The sequence below is a fragment of the Zingiber officinale genome, chromosome 4B, assembly GCF_018446385.1.
Source record: "Zingiber officinale cultivar Zhangliang chromosome 4B, Zo_v1.1, whole genome shotgun sequence".
In the NCBI taxonomy this organism is placed as follows: domain Eukaryota; kingdom Viridiplantae; phylum Streptophyta; class Magnoliopsida; order Zingiberales; family Zingiberaceae; genus Zingiber; species Zingiber officinale.
In genome coordinates, this window is record NC_055993.1 from 118,858,988 (window position 1) to 118,880,764 (window position 21,777).

The window sequence follows — 21,777 nt, forward strand, 5'->3', positions numbered from 1 at the left end:
CTTTACCAATTAAGCCGGGAACACCCAGGCAATCTTTCCATAATTTTTTATTTTGGTCCTCCCAAATAAGGCTTGAATGGCTAGCAATCTAAATGGAGAACATTTAATGCGATTTCCCCCTTCTTCTCATCCCAGCTACCATCAATTAATCTATCTTATACTTGGTGATTTTTCTCATATCATCGTCTAGTTTTCGATCAATTTTTTTTTTTCCGATTGAACCGGTTGGTTGGGCAACAACGTGATAACCTACCTTTCAACCCCCACCTCAACCTAACTTTTCATTTCCCGTATCAAATTTTTTCGATCGGAGCGATTGGTTTGGCAACAACGTGATCACAACCCAACTTCAATGACAGATGAAGTTATAAATACACATGATTATAACAATGCTTTCTCTGAGGAACCAATTAGCCAATAGATTAAGCTAATTAATTGTAATTAACGGAGGTTAATTAATTATCCATCCAAATAATGCCTAGTGCTTGTGTGACGGGTGGCAATGGCTTTGTGGCTTCCTGCCTCATCAAGCAACTGCTGCAGAAAGGCTACTCTGTTAATGCCACTGTCAGAGATTTAGGTCTAATTAGCTTGTTAATTATGCGCCAATGGGTGAGTTAATCGGTGATTAGTTAGCTGATTAGTGGTTAATATAATTCTGCAGGGAATGAAGCTAAGGTTGGTTGCCTGAAGCAGATGAGGGAGCTCGGGAGGTTGGCAGTTTTCCGGGCAGATCTCGAGGAGGAAGGCAGTTTCGACGAGGCGATCAACGGCTGCGACTATGTCTTCCTTGTTGCGGCCCCGGTCAACTTGACCTCCGACCATCCCGAAGTAAGCAAAGATCGTGCATTCGAGTGTCTAAGTACTGCTCGAGACTAAATCGATCTATCGTGTGGTTTATAGGAGGAGTTGATAAAGCCGGCGGTCCGAGGGACCTTGAACGTATTGAGGTCGTGTGTCAAGGCGAAGGATAGCGTTAAGCGAGTCATTTTGACATCGTCGGCTTCGGCGGTGTCCATCAACAAGCTTGAAGGAGTCGGATTGGTTATGGACGAGGAGGCTTGGTCGGACCTAGAATTTCTCACCGGCGAGAAACCTCCCACTTGGGTAAGTTCTAAAAATAGTTACGATAAAGATAGATATGACTTATGATGATGAGCATGATGATGAGCATGACATGATGGTATAGGGATATGCGGTTTCGAAAGTGCTAGTCGAGAAAGAAGCGACAAAGTATGCGGCCGAGAACGGGTTGAGTCTAGTGACGGTGGTCCCGCCCCCCATCTTGGGACCCACTACGGGTTCAGATTTGCCTTACACTATGCTGTTGGGTCTTTCCCTGTTAACAGGTTAAGGATTTTATTTTATTTTTTATGATTTTTTTAATTGAAAATTTTTTAACAAAAAAAAATAAATTATTTATTTATTAGCAGGGAACGAGGATATGATTCATGGGCTCGGGGTGATGCAGAGTCTATCTGGCTCGATCTCATTTGTCCACGTGGAGGACCTGTGCAGGGCCCACATCTTCGTAGCGGAGAACGAGCTGGCCGCCGGGCGATACATCTGCTGCGCCGCAAACACCAGCGTGCCGGAGCTCGCACGCTTCCTTCGTATGCGGTACCCGCAGTACCCGGTGCCCACAGAGTAATTATTTATTTATTTCAATATTTTTTAAAACCGTTATATTATTTTCCGCCCATTATATTAAAAAATCAAAAGAATATATTTTTAAAATTGTATCATAAAAAATACTCTATTTGTGATTTAATATTCATATATTAATTAATTTCGTGATTTAATTGTAACTATGTAGCTTTAATGGGTTGCCTGCGAAGGCCAAGTTGGTGCTATCATCGGAGAAGCTCGCGAAAGCGGGTTTTGAGTACAAGTACAAGGAGATGGAGGAGATTTATGCGGACACGGTTGAGTTTGCTGAGGCCATAGGATTTCTCGAATCCAATGCGAGTGGATTAACGCATGGTGAGGAATGAGGATATATGATGAATGAATAGATGATCATGTGCAGAAATAATTAATGTAAGGGCGAGGCTGTTTTATATTCAATCCGCTTGTTAAGCTTGATCGATTGATTAGTTGTTATGGTCGACCTGTGTGTCAAAATTAAGAACAATTGCACAGACTAACAGCAGAGTGAAGAATGAATATACAAGTGCATCTCTGACCGAGAGACGTTAGCTAAGTTAGATGCAACGGGACAACTGTGTCAAAATTAAAATGAATTGCAAAGTATAAGAGTGAGTGAAGAATGGATGTTTAAGTGCATTTCTAACTAACTTTAAGGTCTTGTTGAGATCAACTATGATTTTAATATCCAAATATTACACATCAAAAATTGATTACTTTAATATAGCACTTGACAATGGTAGACGCTGCAAATTAAGAAAACAAGCTCAAATTTTAAGTAAAAATTTGATGTTTGATATTAATATCAGGATTGTTGAATCGACGAGCTCTATACGAAGAACAATGACAATTTTGCTACATTCAGGTTCTTTGTAATTACAGCATTTACTTTCTTATGTCATGTTCTCGATGAAACGAAGATCTATGCTCATATGTTCTTATTTTTTCCTATTCGAATTTTTATTTTGATTGTCTAGAATTCATGTGGCTTAGGTTTTTACAAAAACTATTAATTGGTATCTGAGCCAAGTTTCTGTTTTATCGTTTTCATTGGCAATAAAGTTTAAATTTTTCGTCGATTTATTGTTTGTATATTAGATCAAGTTTTCTTAGTTAATACAATTTTTTTATCATCGAAAACTATATAAGAGAAAACTAGGATAGACTTATTTTTCGAATTTTTCGTGTTTCTATGAAGAACACGAAGAATGGCGAAAATCGGCGCTGTTTAATCTAATTTTAGGTAAAATTATGATCGTTCAATCGATTACTTTGATCGAGTAATCGATTGTCAAGTCTAAAATTTTGGACGGAAATGATTGAAATTTAATTGATCAACAATCTTAAACTCGCGACTATATCAATTTTAATTGATTAAATTTAATTTTAATAGATTGAGATTTTTTAATTAATCATTTTTTTGAAACAGTATATGTCTGTTTCATTAAAAAAAACTTATTGGCATTAAATTTGGTAATGCATGAATAATTAAGAAATTAATTATAATTATAATACTCAAAGGAAATTTTAAAGAGTTCTATATATATAATTATGTAGTCGCATATAATAGGTTTTCAAATCGATTCGGATAATCAATTGGATCATACCAATCGACTACCATAAAGTATCAATCGATTAATAACCCTAATTTTATGTTATTAAGGCTAATTAAGTAATATCTATTTGAATTAAGTTCCTAGGATTTTCTTGAGTCTATCTGCATAATGTGCTACTAAGTTAAACTAATGTGTTGACCCAAAGGAAGACACCTTAAGTAGATTTAGTGCATTTTATGTTGGTAGACGTATATTTATGCTAAAAGTAATCGGCCCAAAGGAAGTTTATTTTTTTGCCAAATATATGCATAAGGTAGCTGACAACTATGGAACAAATTAGTATTTTGTTCAGATTATGCACAAAATATGTCGGCCCAAAGGAACATATATTATGTGGTCGATTAAGGTTGTTGTAAGCTATGGACGAAAATATAACTCATATAAAATATCATATTATGCGCATAATAGGTCGACCCAAAGGAAGGCACATTGTGTGGTCAATTAAAGTTTGAGTTATATTAAAGAGTATCGCTAACAAATAATGTGTCGGCCCAAAGGAAAACACATTATGTTGTACTTGGTATCTCATAAAGAGCTCATTTATATGCATTTAAAATTTTATTTTATTTGCATAATTTTATATTACTTATATGTTCTTGATTGTAGTAAAATTGTGAGCTTAAATAAATTTCTCTCTTAAATTTCAGTGCAATCTGTAACTATCAGGATTAATAACATCCCAATACTAACTGGTTCGAATTTTGTTAAATAGAAAGAATACGTGATCGTAGTCTTAGGCTGTATGGACATAGACTATGCATTAAGGAATGATCGTCCCGTATCTCTGACAGTGCTAGCACTATAGAGTAGAGCGCTGAATTTCAGCTATGGGAGAAATCAAATCGCATGTGTCTTAGTATGAAGCTTTCTATACCGACACCAATAAAGGGTTCAATAACAGAGGGAGGAGATGTTAGGAGTTTCCTGAACCAATTAGCAGACTGATTCACCTCAAATGAAAAGGTCGAGACTACCACACTTCTTACGAAGTTGGTAACCATGCGGTATAATGGTAAAGGAAACATAAAAGAGTATATTATGGAGATGTTTAATATAACGACAAGTCTGAAAGTACTAAAACTCGATATGTCTAAGGGTATGTTAGTGCATTTTGTCTTGATGTCTCTGCCTGCACGATTCACTCCTTTTAAGATATCATATAATACTCAAAAGGAAAACTGGACATTGAATGAGCTCATAGCTCAATGAATGCAAGAGGAAGGGAGACTAAAGATTGAGACATTTGAGAGTGCTCACTTAGCATCTGGTTCTCAAAGCGCGAGCAAGAAACGAAAGAGGATCAATAACAAAGGAAAAGGAAAATAAACTGCATATTCTGGGATTTTTCTCAACTTTGTTAGTTTAGAAGTCAATTTAGCTATTGTACCTACTGATACTTGGTGGGTAGATACCGGTGCTACTACTCATATAAGTATCATTATGCAGGGTTGTCTTAGGAGTCGACTTCCGCTTGATGGTGAAAGATACATCTATATAAGAAATGGAAAGAAGCCTAAAGTCGAGTCGATTGGTGTTTTTAGACTTTGTTTAGGAACCAATGTCTTTCTGGATTTAGAAAATACATTTATTGTACCATCTTTTCGACAGAATTTAATTTTAATTTCTTGTTTGGACAAATCAGGTTATTTTTTTCATTTAGAAATAAAATTTTCAGTATTTTCTTTAATTCAGTGTTGGTTGGCAATGATTCCTTGGCTGATAAGCTTTATAAATTGAACACCACTCCTACAGTTGACAACGTGATAATGCATAGTATAGGTATGAAAGGTAAATTGACTAACGAGAATTCTTCCATGTTGTGATATAGGCGTTTAGGACATATATCTAAACAACGCCTAGAAAGGTTAATGTTACATGAAATTCTCGATTTCCTTAACATGTCAGACTTTGATGTCTACATAGAGTGTATCAAGGGTGATCCGGCGGTACGGACGCGGGACCCTCTTTGAGGGGAGTCAACGCCACGTGGAGGCCAAACGGCCGACCAGAAAAGGGGGGACCGACCGGCCGAACGGGGTTTAAGCGGAATCAAAGACAACTCGACGGGTACTCGGGTTTCCGACGCTCATAGGGAATAGGGTAACCTGGCCGAGCGGGCAGCCTGCTCGGACCGAGGCTTAGAGCGGCAATGCTGTGAACAGTTAGCTGAGCACGTGACCGAGAATCTTCCCGGTCAAACCATCACCTACGTCCGGTCGGACGCGACGTGCCCGCCAAGCGGCCGGACGCTCGGCGCAGGGACAGAAGAGACAAAAGGACAAGGGAAACATCGGGGAACATCTTCTGACAACAAGCGTGTTCGACAACTAACCCATACGCAGAAGCCTATGACGGAAGGTTCTACTGTCCCATCAGAGAGGTGCTCGGACTGTAGCAGTATGGTGTCAGGCAACTTCCTCTGACAAGCCCATACTGAGGTATGGTAAGAGGACACGTATTCGCCTCGGTATGTGTGCATAAGCCTCTTCACAGCTCTATATAAGGGTCCTCACACTTCGCCGGAGGTACGCATTCTCGGATATTCGAAGCCACTTCCTAGTTTCCTCTTGATTGACTTGAGCGTCGGAGGGTCGTCACCGGGAACCCCTTCCCGGCCCGACTTCCTTACAGGTTCGCCGAAGACCCCTACGACCGGCCGGAGATCCACGTCATCAGTTCGGAGAGCGCCACGTGCCCAGCGTCCGTTGATTCAGCGTTCGGACAGGATCAAATTGGCGCCGTCTGTGGGAACGCACCTGCATCCGAGCGGAAGCAATGGACGAAGCTGGACGACCGCATACGGTGATGATCTCCACGGAGGAGCTCGACGCTCTAATCGAGGCAAGAGCAGCTAAGCTTGTGGAACAACAGAAACAGAAGGCGCAAGCAGAGCGGATGGAGCAACAAGCGACGTTCGCGTCGGGAGGCCAAGCGGAAGCACCACCAGCCACGGTTCCATTTCATCGGGCCCTATTTCGTACGCCTCCTGAAGACGCAACAGTTAATCGTGACCGAGGATCTTCATCCGACGAGGCGCCTATGGGGGACAACAGAAAAGGCAAGGCTCCCCGAACGGACGCCTCCCCCGAACGGATCAACCAACAATTTTCAAAGGCCATCCTGCGGGACCCTCTACCAAAACATTATGTTCCACCGGCGATCGGGGAATACAACGGAACCACCGACCCGGACGACCATCTGGGCAAGTTCGACAACACAGCTACCATACATCAATACACAGATGGAGTAAAGTGTCGGGTGTTCCTCACCACCCTCTCGGGATCGGTGCAACGGTGGTTTCGGAGGCTGCCGGACGGATCCATTACAAATTTCAAGGAGTTCCGCACGACCTTCCTCCACCATTTTGCAAGCAATCGGCGTTATCAGAAGACCAGTGTCAGTCTGTTTGCCATCAAACAAGAGCCCAGGGAGCCGCTCCGAGCTTACATCCAGCAATTCAACCGAGTGGCCATGGATATTCCAACAGCCACCTCAGAGACGATGATGAATGCGTTCACACAAGGCCTCGTGGACGGTGACTTCTTCCACTCACTCATTCGGAAGCCGCCCCGAGACTACGATCATATGTTACACCGGGCCAATGAATACATTAATGTGGAGGAAGCCCAGGCGGCCCGAAGAAAAGAAGCTCCAACCGAGCGGACAACCCCCGCCGAGCGAAAGCCGCTCGCTGGCCACCAGCCGCCCAGAGGACCTCGAGCTGAAGCAGTCCGCCCTCACCACGCAAGGTCCCACACCGTTCAAGAGGTAGCTGCCGAGCGGCCCAAACCAAAAAAGAAGATATGGACCCCGATGTTTTGCTCGTTCCACCAGACCGACACGCATAACACAAGAGATTACCGAAGCCTTCCCCTGATCGCCCACCCCGTTCCCCGGAGTGGCCACCGTCAGTCGCCGTCATCTGACAGGCGACAGCGACACCGTGAAGCCGATCGACGACATTCTCCTGAGCGATATCATTCTCAGAGGCACGAGGACAATCCCCGGGTATCTAAGGAGCGGCATAGGCCGTCCGCACGGGAGGAAGAAAATAGAAGCAACACTTCCCGAGGCAAAATCAACATCATCGCTGGCGGACCGACCGGAGGTGACTTTAACAGAGCAAGGAAGGCGAGCGTCAGGCAGCTCCAGATCCATGCGGTCGGCTGCAGTCAAGAACGGGCGAGCGGGCCCGAAATCAGTTTCGGGCCTAGGGACCTTGAGGGAGTCGAAGTGCCACATGACGACGCGCTCCTCATCAAAGCGGTAATAGCTAATTATACTATTCACCGTATTTTTATCGATACAGGCAGCTCGGTCAACCTTATCTTCAAAAAGGCCTTCGACCAACTGCAAATCGATCGAGCCGAGTTGCTGCCCATGACAACCCCCCTCTACGGGTTTACGGGTAATGAAGTTATGCCGGTCGGACAGGTCCGACTGGCTATTTCACTGGGAGAAGAGCCGCTCAGAAGGACGTGGACTGCAAACTTCGTCGTGGTCGACGCTCCCTCTGCATACAATGTCATCTTAGGGCGACCGACACTCAGTGAGTTCCGAGCGGTCGTCTCCACCTTCTACCAAAAAATTAAGTTCCCTGTTGAGGATAAAGTCGGAGAAGTGTGAGGAGACCAACTGGCGGCTCGGCGATGCTACGTCGAAATGGTCCGAGCAGAAGCTAATTCCGCTCGGAAGACGCCGCGGATCGAGGTGAACGTCATTACCGAAAAACCACCCTCTTTGGTTTATGAAGAAAAAGAGGAAGTGCAGATTCACCCGACCCGATCGGAGGCCACCACATTTATTGCGGCCGATCTGGAGGCAAGCCAGAAAAAGGAGGTGATCAAATGTCTCCAGAGAAACTGTGATGTCTTCGTTTGGTCGACACACGAGCTGCCGGGAATCTCGCCAAGTATCGCACAGCATGAGCTTCACGTCCGACCGGACGCTCGGCCGGTGAAGCAAAGGAAGAGGGACTTCAGCGCCGAACAAAACACCATCATCCGAGAGGAAGTCGAAAAGCTCCTGGAGGCCGGCCATATAAGGGAGGTCCAGTTCCCGAGTTGGCTCGCAAATGTAGTGCTAGTCTCCAAGCGGGGCAACAAGTGGAGGGTTTGCATCGACTTTAGGGATCTCAACAAAGCATGCCCAAAGGATTTTTACCCTCTACCACGGATTGATCAACTGGTGGACTCCACAGCCGGCTGCGAGCTGATATGCATGCTAGACGCCTATCAGAGCTACCATCAAGTGCCGCTCGCCCGAGAAGATCAAGAGAAGGTCAGCTTCGTCACGGCCGACGACACTTACTGTTATAATGTAATGTCATTCGGACTGAAGAACGCGGGAGCAACTTACCAGCGCTTGATGAACAAAGTATTCAAGGAGCAGATCGGACGCAATTTAGAAGTGTACGTGGATGATATTCTCGTCAAGTCCGTCTGATCGGCTGATCTTTTTGCGGACATGGAGGATACCTTCCGAACGCTGAGGAAGTATGGAGTCAAGCTGAATCCTCAGAAATGTCTGTTCGGAGCAAAAGACGGGCGTTTCTTGGGCTACATAGTGACCGAGCGGGGCATAGAGGCAAATCCCAGCAAGGTAAAAGCGTTGCAAGATATGCCGCCCCCAAGAAATCTAAGGGAAGTACAGCGCCTGACCGGTCGGATAACCGCGTTGTCAAGATTCATCGCCAAGACTGCCGATCGGAGCCTCCCTTTTTTCAAGATCCTACGCAAAGCTACTAAGTTTCATTGGGACGAGGAATGCGACCGGGCGTTCGAAGAGCTGAAGACATACCTGAACTCTTTGCCCGTATTAGCCAAGCCAGCTGTAGGTGAGACACTCTGTATTTATCTATCTTCAACCGAGCGGGCAGTCGGCTCAGCATTAGTGAGGACGAGCGGTGAAGAGCAACCCGTGTACTTCTTGAGCCATATTTTAAAAGATGTTGAATCCCGCTACACTGGGCTCGAGAAGCTGGCTTTTGCTTTGGTCCTCGCCGCTCGGAGACTTCGTCCTTATTTCCTGGCACATACAATCATCGTCCGGACGAATAGCCCATTGGGAAGAGTACTGCTGAATCCAAAAGCGTCCGGACGGCTCATCAAATGGACGACGGAGTTGAGCGAATTTGACATTCAGTATCAACCCCGATCGACGATAAAGGCGCAGTCCTTGGCAGATTTTGTTACCGAAGTGCAAAATCCCGAGCCCGAAGCAATGTGGAAAATATTTGTGGATGGATCATCTACTCGGCTCGGGAGCGGGGTAGGTGTGCTATTACTCTCCCCCCAGGAAGAACGGATGCACTTATCCATCCGGCTGGACTACAAAGCCACAAATAATGAAGCGGAGTACGAGGCCCTCATATCCGGCTTGCAGGCAGCCCGGCATGTAAGCGCCGGTCGGGTGACACTCTATTCAGACTCCCAGCTGGCCGCTCAGCAGCTCTCAGGCACTTTTGAGATTAACAACGCTCGGCTCAAGCTCTACACTGAGGCCTTCGAAAAGCTCAAGGCTCACTTCAGAAAAGTCATTATCCAGAAGATACCCCGAGCGGAGAACCAGGCGGCAGATGAGTTAGCCAAACTTGCAAGTTCAATATCACCGGTCGTCATCCAGCAGCCGATCGAACAAGTATCTTTGGTGGCGCACATCGACCGGATGGAAGGCCTCACATTTCCGAGCGATTGGAGGACAATCATCATGGAGTTTCTCCGCTCGGGTGCTACACCTTCCGATCGGGAGGAAGCCCAGCTATTGAGGAGGAGAGCCGGTCGGTTCACTCTCGTTGGAGACCAGCTCTACAAGAAGGCTTTCTCCCGCCCACTTTTGAAATGTGTGAGCTTGGAAGACGCGGCGTACATCCTCCAGGAAGTGCACCAAGGATCGTGCGGAGGACATCCGGGCGGACGATCACTGGCTAGGAAGATCCTGTTGGCTGGGTACTTCTGGCCAACACTGCAAGAAGACGCCGCTCGGACCGTCGCGACGTGCCTCTCCTGCCAGAAGTACCACAACTTCTCCCACCGACCGGCAGAGGAGATGAAAGCGTCTACGGTATCCTGTCCGTTCGATCAATGGGGAATGAATATCGTGGGTCCGTTCCCTATGGCGATTGGTCAGCGGAAGTTTCTACTGGTGGCGGTCGACTACTTTTCCAAATGGGTGGAGGCCGAGCCGCTGGCGAAGATCACCGAGCAAATGGTCAAAAAGTTTATCTGGCAGCATATAATCTGTCGGTTCGACATTCCCCGCCGGCTCATATCTGACAACGGACGACATTTCGTCGGGAAGCAGCTCGAAGAATGGTGCAAAAGTTATGGCATTGAACAACACTTCACGTCCGTGGCGTATCCCCAGAGTAACGGCTAAGCGGAAGTAACCAACAGAGAAATACTCAGAATTCTTCGAGCTCGACTTGACCACATAGGAGGAAGTTGGGTGGACGAGCTGCCGGGTGTCCTATGGGCTATCCGTACAGCCCCAAAGGAAGGAACGGGCGTCACGCCATTCCATTTGGTGTACGGTGGCGAAGCAGTTATCCCGGTTGAAGTCGGTATAGAGTCCGTCCGGATCTAGAACTATGATGATGACAACGCCGAGCGGAGGCAGCTGGAATTGGACTTGATCGATGAAGAGCGAGCCAAGGCGTCTGTCCGGCTGATGGCGTACCGGCAGAGAATGAAGCAGAACTACAACCAGCGCGTGATCCCTAGAGCGTTCCAGGTCGGCGACCTAGTGTGGAAGAAAGTAAAGCCGGTCGGGGACGTCGGCAAGCTGGAGGCTCCTTGGGCGGGTCCCTTCAAAGTCATCGAAAAGCTCCACTCGGGTGCCTATTATTTGGAGGATGAAGACGAACGACAACTGGATCGACCATGGAGCGCGAACCACCTCCAACCTTACCGGGCGGGGTGAAAGGTGCGCCAATGTAATGAATATTGTATATTTTCCGTTCGGCTGTATATTTGAAATGCAGGAGTAAAGAATCGGGAAATTAGCACAAGTATAAGGCATCGTCAGACGAATCGGAAGACCGTCGAGCTCCGACGTTAAAAATCGAGAGTCGCGCCGGCGACTATAAACCCTCCGGCCTGAAGACCGTCGAGCTCCGACGTTAAAAATCGAGAGTCACGCTAGCGACTATAAACCCTCCGGCCGGAAGACCGTCGAGCTCCGACGTTAAAAATCGAGAGTCACGCCGGCGACTATAAACCCTCCTGCCGGAAGACCGTCGAGCTCCGACGTTAAAAATCGAGAGTCGCACCGGCGACTATAAACCCTCCGTGGGAAGATCGTCGAGCTCGGCGTTAAAATCGAGTCGTGGGAGACTATAAACCTTTCGGTCGGAAGACCGTCGAGCTCCGACGTTAAAAATCAAGAGTCGCGGCGACTATAAACCCTCGGTGGAAGACCGTGAGCTCAACGTTAAACATCGAGTCGCACCGACTATAAACCCTCCGTGGGAAGGCCGAGCTCAGGACGTTAAAAATCGAGAGTCGCGCCGGTGACTATAAACCCTCCGGCCGGAAGACTGTCGAGCTCCGACGTTAAAAATCGAGAGTCGCGCCGGCGACTATAAACCCTCCGGCCGGAAGAAGACAATATAGAGGTCGACTTTTAAGTCGTTTGGCCGATAGGCCAAGTAACCAAAGGTACTTCGTGAACATCTGGCGGAAATCCCGTTTGCGAAACAGGATATATTCAGCCGAGCGGATTGGCTACACAAAATACTTCGTAAAAAACCCCTTTCGAACACAAGAAAGGTGGGATGAAAAGAGAATAGCGAGGAGAAGTGAAGGAACATGAACAACGGTAGTTGACGAGCCGAGCGGATAGCACTCGTGTTGATTAGCAAAAGAAAAAGCACACAAAAGCATATCATTAGAGAAATTAAGGCCGAGCGGCCGAATTACAAAACAAGGATAGTTTTTGGCCGAGCGGCCGAATTACATATAAACTTCTATTCTAGATAATCGTAGAGATCCTTCGGGATGGTGCCGAGGAGCGTCGCCTGGTCTTGGGCCGGGATGAGGACGGAGTCGGGAAGATGACCCTTGGACTTCAAATAGGTCGTGGTGGCATTCATAGCAAGCTCGAAGGCAGTGTACATCCGTTCGCAGACTTTTTCGGAGAATTTGATCGAACGGATGTAATTTTGCCTCAAGGCGGCGACCCGGCTCGGCTCAGCCTCCTGGTATTCTTTGAGGGCCGCTCGGTAGGCGGCGGTGGCGGCCTGGTGTTCTTGCAGGGCAGCCTCAAGTTTCGTCACTATGTCCGATCGGGCCGCCTTCTCGTCGGCCAGCTGGTCTATCAGCTCCTTGACTTTATGCTCCAGGCCCCGAGCCTCGACATTCTTCTTCTCCAGATCGGAGATTGTCGTCTTCTTCCGCTCGGTGGCGAGGTTTTTCTTCCGCTCAGGCGTCTTCACCTGCCTTTCAAGTTCTCCCAAAGTGTAGGCCTGATCGGTCGTCTTCTTTTGCTCGGCCGCCAGTAGATCTTGGGTCTTTTTGAGCTCTTTCTGCAGCTCGGCATATGAAGGACCCTGGGAGGGCGCGCCGCCTGAACTCCTTAACCTTTTTAGCCCCTCGTCCACCATAGCCAGATGATTGGAGACCGCGATCTCTTCCACCCATCTCTGACATAAGCAAGATTGTTAATGGCCGATCGGAAAGAATGCGTAAAAGACTTCAAAGGAAACATACTTACCCCAGTGGCCTGCTGCATATGACTGTTGGCCAGATTGCTGAGTGGAATCATGGCGACGCGTGCCCGAGTGTCGGCCCACATTTCGACTAGAGGCCCCTTCATTGTGATCATGTGCTCGGGCGCGGTTGGCCTAGCGGACTTGGGCAGTAGCTCTTCGGTGGGAAGATGCAGGGTAACCCTGATGGTACGATGCCGACCGGGTGTCGTCTGGGCGGAAGCCGGGGAAGGATCGGAGGCTGGTGCAGACATCTGGGACAAAATGGCCGAGCGTTCGACTCGGCGTGGAGCGGCCGGAAGGACGCTGACTGGAACGACCTCGAGGGGGTCCGCGGACGCGTCTAATTGGGACGGGATCCGATCGGACGAGATGGCCTCCACCGCTGGGCCTTTGCCGCGAGAATCGGCGGTGACCCGATCGGACGGCTTCACAGCGGAAGTGGCCGATCGCAGGGGTGTCTCCACTCGGCGCCTCTTTTGTCGAAGAGGACGCTCTTCCTCCTGAGCGGAGCCTTCCTCCCGAGCGGAAGGCCCTCGGCTGGAAGTTACGCCAACCGCCGGCTCCGGGAGAGAAGTCTGAGCGGCCGACTCCTCCGCATTTGTGTCACTCTCTCCTTCGTGCGAGCCGACCGGCTCGATGCCAAGCACCTCCATCTCTTTGGCAGCCGCGGCCTCGAGCGCCGCCACTTTCCTCTTCAAAATGCCGGCCATCACGAACTTCATGACGATGTCCGCTGCAAAGGAAAAAAAGGAGAAAATTAGTTAGCAATCAAGACAAATGCACAAGTAAAATTCTTACCGAAACTGCTCGGAAGGGGGGTCCTGATCAGACTCAGGCCAAATATGTACATCACCCCTTCAGGCAGGAACTTATTGATGTCAAACTTCAGACCGGCTAACATGTTGGCAGCATGCAGATAATCCGGTCGGGTCTTGAACCTTTTGAGCTCTGGGGAGGTTGGTGGTCCGATCTGCCACTGGGTTCGGAAGGAGACCCGCTCGGGAAGACGGAGGTAGAAATAATATTCTTTCCAATGCTTATTGGAAGAGGGCAATTTATTAAAGAAAACTAAACCGAGTCGAGCCTGGAACATGTAAGTGCCCAGCTCTGACTGTTTAGGGTAGTAGAAATAGTAGAAGACCTCCGATCGGAGGGGGATATTGTGGATTTTGAACAAAACGACAACGCCGCATAAAAGGCGGAAAGTGTTAGGGACTAGGCTTCCGAGCGGAATGCCGAAAAAGTTGCAAACTTCAACGATGAAGGGATGAATTGGAAATCGCAGACCGGCTGTGAACTAGTCGTGGAAAACACAGAAAGCTCCGCGCGGCGGTTTGTGTGGCCGAGCGGAGGGGGAGGGTAGGATGATTTCAAAGTCAGAGGGGATATCAAAATTTTCCATCAGAATATCGGTGTCGCGCCGATCGAAGCGCGACTCCAGGGTAGTATACCATGGGCTGAGAGTTTGTTCTTGAGGCTGAGAGGAACTAGCCATTGTCCGAGCGGACGAAAGCACAAAAGGCGAAGAAAAGTATATGGTAGAAGGAAGAAGATGATAGACGAAACAGCGCGCAAAGGACGAGAACTCGACAAGAAACACAAGGCTAACCAAAAAAGAAAGTAGGAGAACCTTACAATGAAACGGAAGGTCGAGGGAAGAACGCCGGAGATCGTCTGAAAACAGAAGAGCAGGATCGCCGGAGAGCTCAGATAGAGAAACTGGGGAGCACGCGAAGGCAAAGATGCGGTTGGGGGAGAAGGCGAAGGCTTTATAGGGTTGGGCCCGAGCGACCTCCACCGTCGGATGCAGGTCACGGGAATCGAAGCACGCATCGGACCATCCATTTCGAACCACCTCGATCCCGTCGGACACCACGCCGCCGCCGTACGATGACGGCAGCATCGCCACGTGGCGTTCAGCTACTGGGGCGCATTTAATGAGCGCGTGCTCGACCTTAATGATGGAGATTGGCGAACACTTCGAAAAGATACCGAGGAATATTGGCGTTGACTGGCGTTATGGCTACCCCGTGGGGGCCGAGCGGAGGATAGTTGCATATAGACGCCGTTCGGCATGACTGATGGTCCAGTCAGTCGGACTAATCGCCTCCTTCGACTAGACTTGAAGGGGAGGCAAGTGATCCGGCGGTACAGACGCGGGACCCCCTTTGAGGGGAGTCAACGCCACGTGGAGGTCAAACGGCCGACCAGAAAAGGGGGGACCGACCGGCCGAACGGGGTTTAAGCGGAATCAAAGACAACCTGACGGGTACTCGGGTTTCCGACGCTCATAGGGAATAGGGTAACCTGGCCGAGCGGGCAGCCTGCCCGGACCGAGGCTTAGAGCGGCAATGCTGTGAACAGTTAGCCGAGCACGTGACCGAGAATCTTCCCGGTCAAACCATCACCTACGTCTGGTCGGACGCGACGTGCCCGCCGAGCGGTCGGATGCTTGGCGCAGGGATAGAATAGACAAAAGGACAAGGGAAACATCGGGGAACATCTTCTGACAACAAGCGTGTTCGACGGCTAACCCATACGCAGAAGCCTATAACGGAAGGTTCTACTGTCCCATCAGAGAGGTGCTCGGACTGTAGCAGTATGGTGTCAGGCAACCTCCTCTGACAAGCCTATACTGAGGTATGGTAAGAGGACACGTATTCGCCTCGGTATGTGTGCATAAGCCTCTTCACAGCTCTATATAAGGGTCCTCACACTTCGCCGGAGGTACGCATTCTGGGATATTTGAAGCCACTTCCTAGTTTCCTCTTGCCTGATTTGAGCGTCGGAGGGTCGTCGCCGAGAACCCCTTCCCGGCTCGACTTCCTTGTAGGTTCGCCGGAGACCCCTACGACCGGCCGGAGATCCACGTCATCAGTTCGGAGAGCGCCACATGCCCAGCGTCCGTTGATTCAGCGTTCGGACAGGATCCTTTACTCCTACAGTTGACAACGTGATAATGCATAGTATAGGTATGAAAGGTAAATTGACTAACGAGAATGCTTCCATGTTGTGATATAGGCGTTTAGGGCATATATCTAAACAACGCCTAGAAAGGTTAATGTTACATGGAATTCTCGATTCCCTTAACATGTCAGACTTTGATATCTACATAGAGTGTATCAAGGGGAAGACCACTAACAAAAAGAATAAGGGGACTAACCATTGTAGTGATGTTTTGGAGCTAATACATATGAATATTTATGTATCATTCCCTAAAGCATCTTGGAATGGACATACATATTTTATTAGCTTCATAGACGACTATTCCAGATTTGACTATCTGTACCTTATTCATGAGAAATCGCAATCTTTGGACATGTTCAAAATTTTTAAAGCCAAAGTTGAACTTCAACTAGGTAAGAAAATTAAAGTTGTCAGATTCGACCGTGGAGGTGAATATTATGGTCGATATGATGGATCAGGTGAATAACTTTAGGACATTTTGCGAATTACCTTACTAAGTATGGAATTGTGCCTCAGTATACTATATCTGGTACACCCAGTCAGAATGGTGTAACTGAGCATCGCAATTGAACCCTAAAAGACATGGTAAGAAGTATGATGGTTTTCACTTCTCTACCAGAATCCTTGTGGGGTGAAGCACTTAAGACTGCAGTTTATCTACTCAATAGAGTACCTACTAAGGCAGTAACTAAAACTCCATTCGAAATGTGGATGGGTAAGAAGCCTAGCATTAGGCACTTACATGTTTGGGGTTGTCCAGCTGAAGCTAGGCCTTACAAGCCTAATGAAAGGAAACTGGACTCAAAAATGATTAGCTGTAATTTTGTAGGATACTCTGAGAAGTCAAGAGGGTATAAATTTTATGATCTCTCTAGTAGATCCTTCTTCAAAATGGGAAATGCCAAGTTCATTGAGGATAGTGAGAGTAATAAAATTAGGGAAGTATCTTTTGAGGAAAGCATTAGCGATCCTCCTATGGTTACTACTAGTGCGATTAGTAGCGGTATGGTTACCATACCGCACATTATGAGTATCACACATCCAGTGAGCGTAGTGAACCAAGATATTCCTATTGTTGAAGCAATCTGTGTACCCTAGGTTTTAATGTTTGGGCAAAAGTTTAAATTATGTTTATTGTTGTATTTGATATGCATTGTGAGTGTGCAAGATACAGGTACAACAAGGAAAGTCCAAGGTGATCTTGGCAAAGGAGGAAAGTCCAAGGATAAGTCTTGGCGGTGCAAGTCCAAGCATGTAGTCTTGGTAACGTAAGTCCAAGTGTGACTTGGCAATGGATGAAGTCCCGGAGGCGCGACCTCTTAGCAAAGGAAGACCCGACAACAATGGCAAGGCTGATGGAAGCTCCAGAAGGCAAGACGTGAAGGATGGGGAGGCATCCGAGGGACATAAGGCTGATGGAGGAGGCTAGAAGGCTAGGTCTAGGTTGGTCGGACGAGGAAGAGTACTGAGTGAATGTACTCGAGGGTTAAATCCTAGGATTAGGATTTTACTGTAGCGTTACTGTAGCAGTATTGCAGCGTAACTGTAGCAGTACTGTAGCGTTACTGTAGCAGTCGATTGGTGTTTTCATCAGTCGACTGGTGCGGTCGATCAGGCAGTCGACTGGGAGTAAACAGAATGCTTCTATTCGTTTGGTTAGTGTGGAGCAGTCGACTGATGGAAGTATCAGTCGACTGGTATCGAGCCGTTGGGTTGTAACGGTCGAATCTCCACAGAGGGCAGTCGACTGATAGTTTTGGCAGTCGATTGGTAGGCGGAGTTTTCCAACTCGTTGCCTATATAACCAAGCATTGGAAGCTTGGTTAAGGTTGACGAAATAGACTTGATTAAAGCTTATTAGAGTCTTTCAAGCCCTCGTGTGATCGGTGTACTTGTATTCAAGTGTTTGTGGTGAGGTTTCTCCACCGATAAGGAGCTTGAGCTAGCCGAAAGTTTTCTGGGGAGTAAGTGATCTCCAAACCACGTTATATAAACGTGTTAGAGGTTTGATTGTCTTGATTATTACCTCTAGGTTTAGCATTCTATTTGTTAGATTTGTTTTTGTATTTTCGCTGTGCACTAACATTATAGGAAGCGATTGATTTGGATGAGACGCTATTCACCCCCCTCTAGCGAACGAAGGTCCCAACACCTATAACATCTCTAATGCAATTGGAGGAACCTGCCGCTGAAATTGAAGTAGTACGTCATATTGATGAGCAAGTACCTCAACCATCTCAAACACAACTGCCTTTAAGGCGATCCACAAGGGAACGGAAAACCATGAATTCTTGTGATTATGTTTATCTCCAAGAGCATGATTTTGACATAGGATTTGAGAGTGATCCTACATCTTTCTAAGAAGTCAAACAATGCTCTAACCCTAAAAGGTAGATTAACGCCATGCAAGAAAAGTTGAAGTCTATGGTGGACAATGACGTTTGAGAAATTGTCTAATTGCCTGAAGGAAAGAAGCTCGTTGGTTGTAAATGAATATTTAAAATCAAGCGGGATTCAAGGGGCAATGTCGAAAAGTATAAGGCTCGTCTTGTTGCTAAGGGATTCACCGAAGATATTAATTACAAGGAGACTTTCTCACCTGTGTCGACAAAAGACTCCCTTAGGGTAATCTGACACTTGTAGCTTATTATGATTTAGAGTTACATCAAATAGATGTAAAGACTACATTCCTCAATGGAGACATAAAGGAGTCTATATATATCGTGCAACCTGAGAACTATGAATCTAAAGACTCAAAACACCTAGTATATAGATTAAAGAAGTCTATTTATGGTTTAAAATAGGTATCCCGTTAGTGGTATCGGAAATTTGATCAAGTGGTTACCTCATTTGGATTTAAAGATAACCCCATTGATCAGTGCATATATGTCAAGTTAAGTGAGAGCAAGTTTGTTGTACTTGTTTTGTATGTGGATGATATATTACTTGCGAGCAATAATAAGGGTATGCTGTATCAAACCAAGTCATTTCTATCTGGTAATTTTGAAATGAAAGATCTTGGTGAAGCATCTTTTGTTTTAGGCATTCAGATTTATCGTGATCATTCAAGAGTCATTCTTGGACTTTCACAATAGACCTATATTAAAAAGGTGCTTATAAGGTATGGTATGCAGAATTGTACATCTGGTGACATACATGTGTCAAGAGGTGACAAGTTCAACTTGCAGCAGTGTCCACGGCTCGAACTTGAAATAAAGCAAATGGAGCAATTTCCATATGCGTCAATAATGGGAAGTCTTATGTATGCACAAGTTTGTACTCGACCAGATATAGCATTTATAGTGGGAATGTTAGGCAGATATGTTAGTAACTCAGGATTGTCACACTGGAAAGCGGTAAAAAGAGTGATGCGGTATTTGCAAACAACTAAAGGGCATATGCTCACATATCGGAGATCAGATCATCTGGAGGTGATTGGATATTCAGACTCCGATTTTGCTGGATGCTTGGATAGCAGAAGATCTACTTCAGGCTATATTTTCATGCTTGTTGAAGGGGTTATCTCTTGGAAGAGCATCAAGTAGAGGCTAGTAGTCACTCCTACTATGGAGGCATAGTTGGTAGCATGCTATGAAGCATCCAATTACGAGATTTGGCTGCGGAACTTTATCATAGCATTACAGATCGTTGATGGCATTGATAAGCCACTGAGGATCTACTGTGATAATAAAGTTGCAGAACTTTTGCCAAGAATAACTGTAATTCATCGGAATCTAAGCACATTGACATCAAGTTTCTAGCGGTTAAAGAAAGAGTTCAAAGTTGTCAGAATATGGTAGAGCACATCAACACAGATTCCATGTTGGCTGATCCACTCACCAAAGGCTTGGTGCCTAAGGTGTTTCATGCGTATGTTGTAGATATGAGAGTCCTTCTTATGGAAGAAGAACTCATCTAGTGGGAGTCTGTATTTATCTTATTGCTCTATATTTGATAATAAAGACAACCATTTTGTTTTAATTATTGTACGTACTTAAAGTTCAAAATATTAATGAGAATTTATATGTTTGTTTAACACTCTGACTGTGATATCATCATTTACTACTGCTGTTTAGCATTTAGTGTTTGTAAATATGATACAGATTCCTTTTGGAATCATACAGTTTGGATCATCATTTGCTATCGCAGTTTAGCATAAAGTATTTTACAAATATGGTTTGACATCTTTTGAGGTTATCTTAGGACCAATTGAAAATTGACATGTACTAATCACATTTTATGTAATTTTTACTCTACACATTTATATCTTGATCTATGTCATTAATGACATTGATATTATGATTACTGTTGGGACTTGTTACGATCATATACAGTAGTTATCACCTGTTTAGTCTTATACTAATGAAGTTAATGGATCAAATTGTTTGCAGGGGTATCTTGTACCCATAAAGTTTGATATCAACTAAAGTTTTACTTGTATTCCACATACAACTCACATATAGCCCAAGTGAGAGATTGTTGGATATAATTATCCCTATTATGTGGGCTTATTTGTAAGTTGCATATGTGAATACAGTCTGAACCCTTTAAAGTAATCTAACTTAGGCTTGTTGGGTTCAGTTGTTGGATGTAGACCTTGTATGTGTAGAACCTTTAGTTCCGCATCTATTATCATCTATATTGTTGATACTAGGGGGTGTTTGGTTTAGGGGTTTGGGAATGAGGGAATGGAATAATAGAAATATATGGTGTTTGGTTAATAGGTTTGGGAATAAAAATTTGGGAATCATTCCTAAATATTTGGGAATGAACAAAACACAATTAACTAGGTGGGTTTAGAATTCATTCCCGTGGATGAGTTTTGTTCCCAATTTTTTTTTCTTTCCTTTATTTTCCCCTAACCGGCTTCGTGCGACACCACCATCCTTTAGACAACAGCGCCCCGCGACAACGCTCCCAACTTCGTGCGACAATAGCGTCCTCTCCGGTGCAAGTCATCGTCAGCTCTTCGAGTGGGTTCACCGTCGCCGCCTCTTAAACTCCCTCCCTTGCCGCCGCACTCCACAGTAGCAGGTAATCCTAACGCTAAACCATTGATGAATCGCTTGTTCTTTGTTTTGTTTTGTTTTTAATTCTTGATTCGGTTAACAGAACGCAAATTGCTTCTGAACTGTAGTCAAAGAAGATCAAAAGTAGAGTTTATCAAAATAGTTAAAAGTATATATTTCGGTCAAAACTTTTACTTTGAAATACATATATAGGCAAAACTTTTGAAATAGTTAAAATAGCAAATTGCTTGTTCTTTGAAATAGTTAAAAGTATATACTTCTTTGAAAGAAGTATATATTACTTCTGGCAAAACTTTTAACCTCTAGCAGATCAAAAGTATATACATATTTGTTTATCAGATCAAAAATATTTAGGAATGATTTGGAATACATATTTGCTTTGACTCGGTTACTACATATTTGGATACAATATGTGTACCTATACATATTTGTAATGATAAGCAAATATGTTTATCAGAAGCAATTTAACAGAACGCAATCGCTTGTTGATTCCTTACATGTAGTTTATATTTCTTGTCCTAAATTACTTTTGAACTTCTCTACCAACACAAACAAATTAGGGCAATAGTACTAGAATCTGAATCCTCAAGTCATTGTGATAGAAATACTGAAAAGAGGATGGTTTTGCATTAGGTAAATTATAATTTTGTTCTGCATTTCCAATGATATTTCTGTGCCTTTTTGGGAACTAAAATCTTCCCAGAAACTATCCTTGGATTTTTTTTTTTAATTCTTGATTCATTACCTATGATTTGTTGCTCAAGATAAGTGAGATTAGAATTGAGTGAGTTTTCTTATTTTGTATGTA

General features: G+C 45.5%; 1 protein-coding gene across 2 annotated transcripts; it reads left to right on the forward strand.

The window, feature by feature from the left end:
- The first annotated feature begins 402 nt into the window (after positions 1 to 402).
- Positions 403 to 2,103, forward strand: LOC121977884 (anthocyanidin reductase ((2S)-flavan-3-ol-forming)-like). 2 transcript variants are annotated; one of them, XM_042530286.1, is made up of 6 exons: positions 403 to 580; positions 665 to 831; positions 904 to 1,107; positions 1,190 to 1,349; positions 1,434 to 1,647; positions 1,817 to 2,103. In XM_042530286.1, exons 1-6 carry the CDS (start codon positions 475 to 477, stop codon positions 1,992 to 1,994), a joined length of 1,029 nt encoding a protein of 342 aa, XP_042386220.1. In that variant the 5' UTR covers positions 403 to 474; the 3' UTR covers positions 1,995 to 2,103. The 2 variants fall into 2 exon arrangements, with proteins under 2 accessions (XP_042386220.1, XP_042386223.1); XM_042530289.1 differs by having other exon boundaries at positions 1,434 to 1,620.
- Positions 2,104 to 21,777: the final 19,674 nt, after the last annotated feature.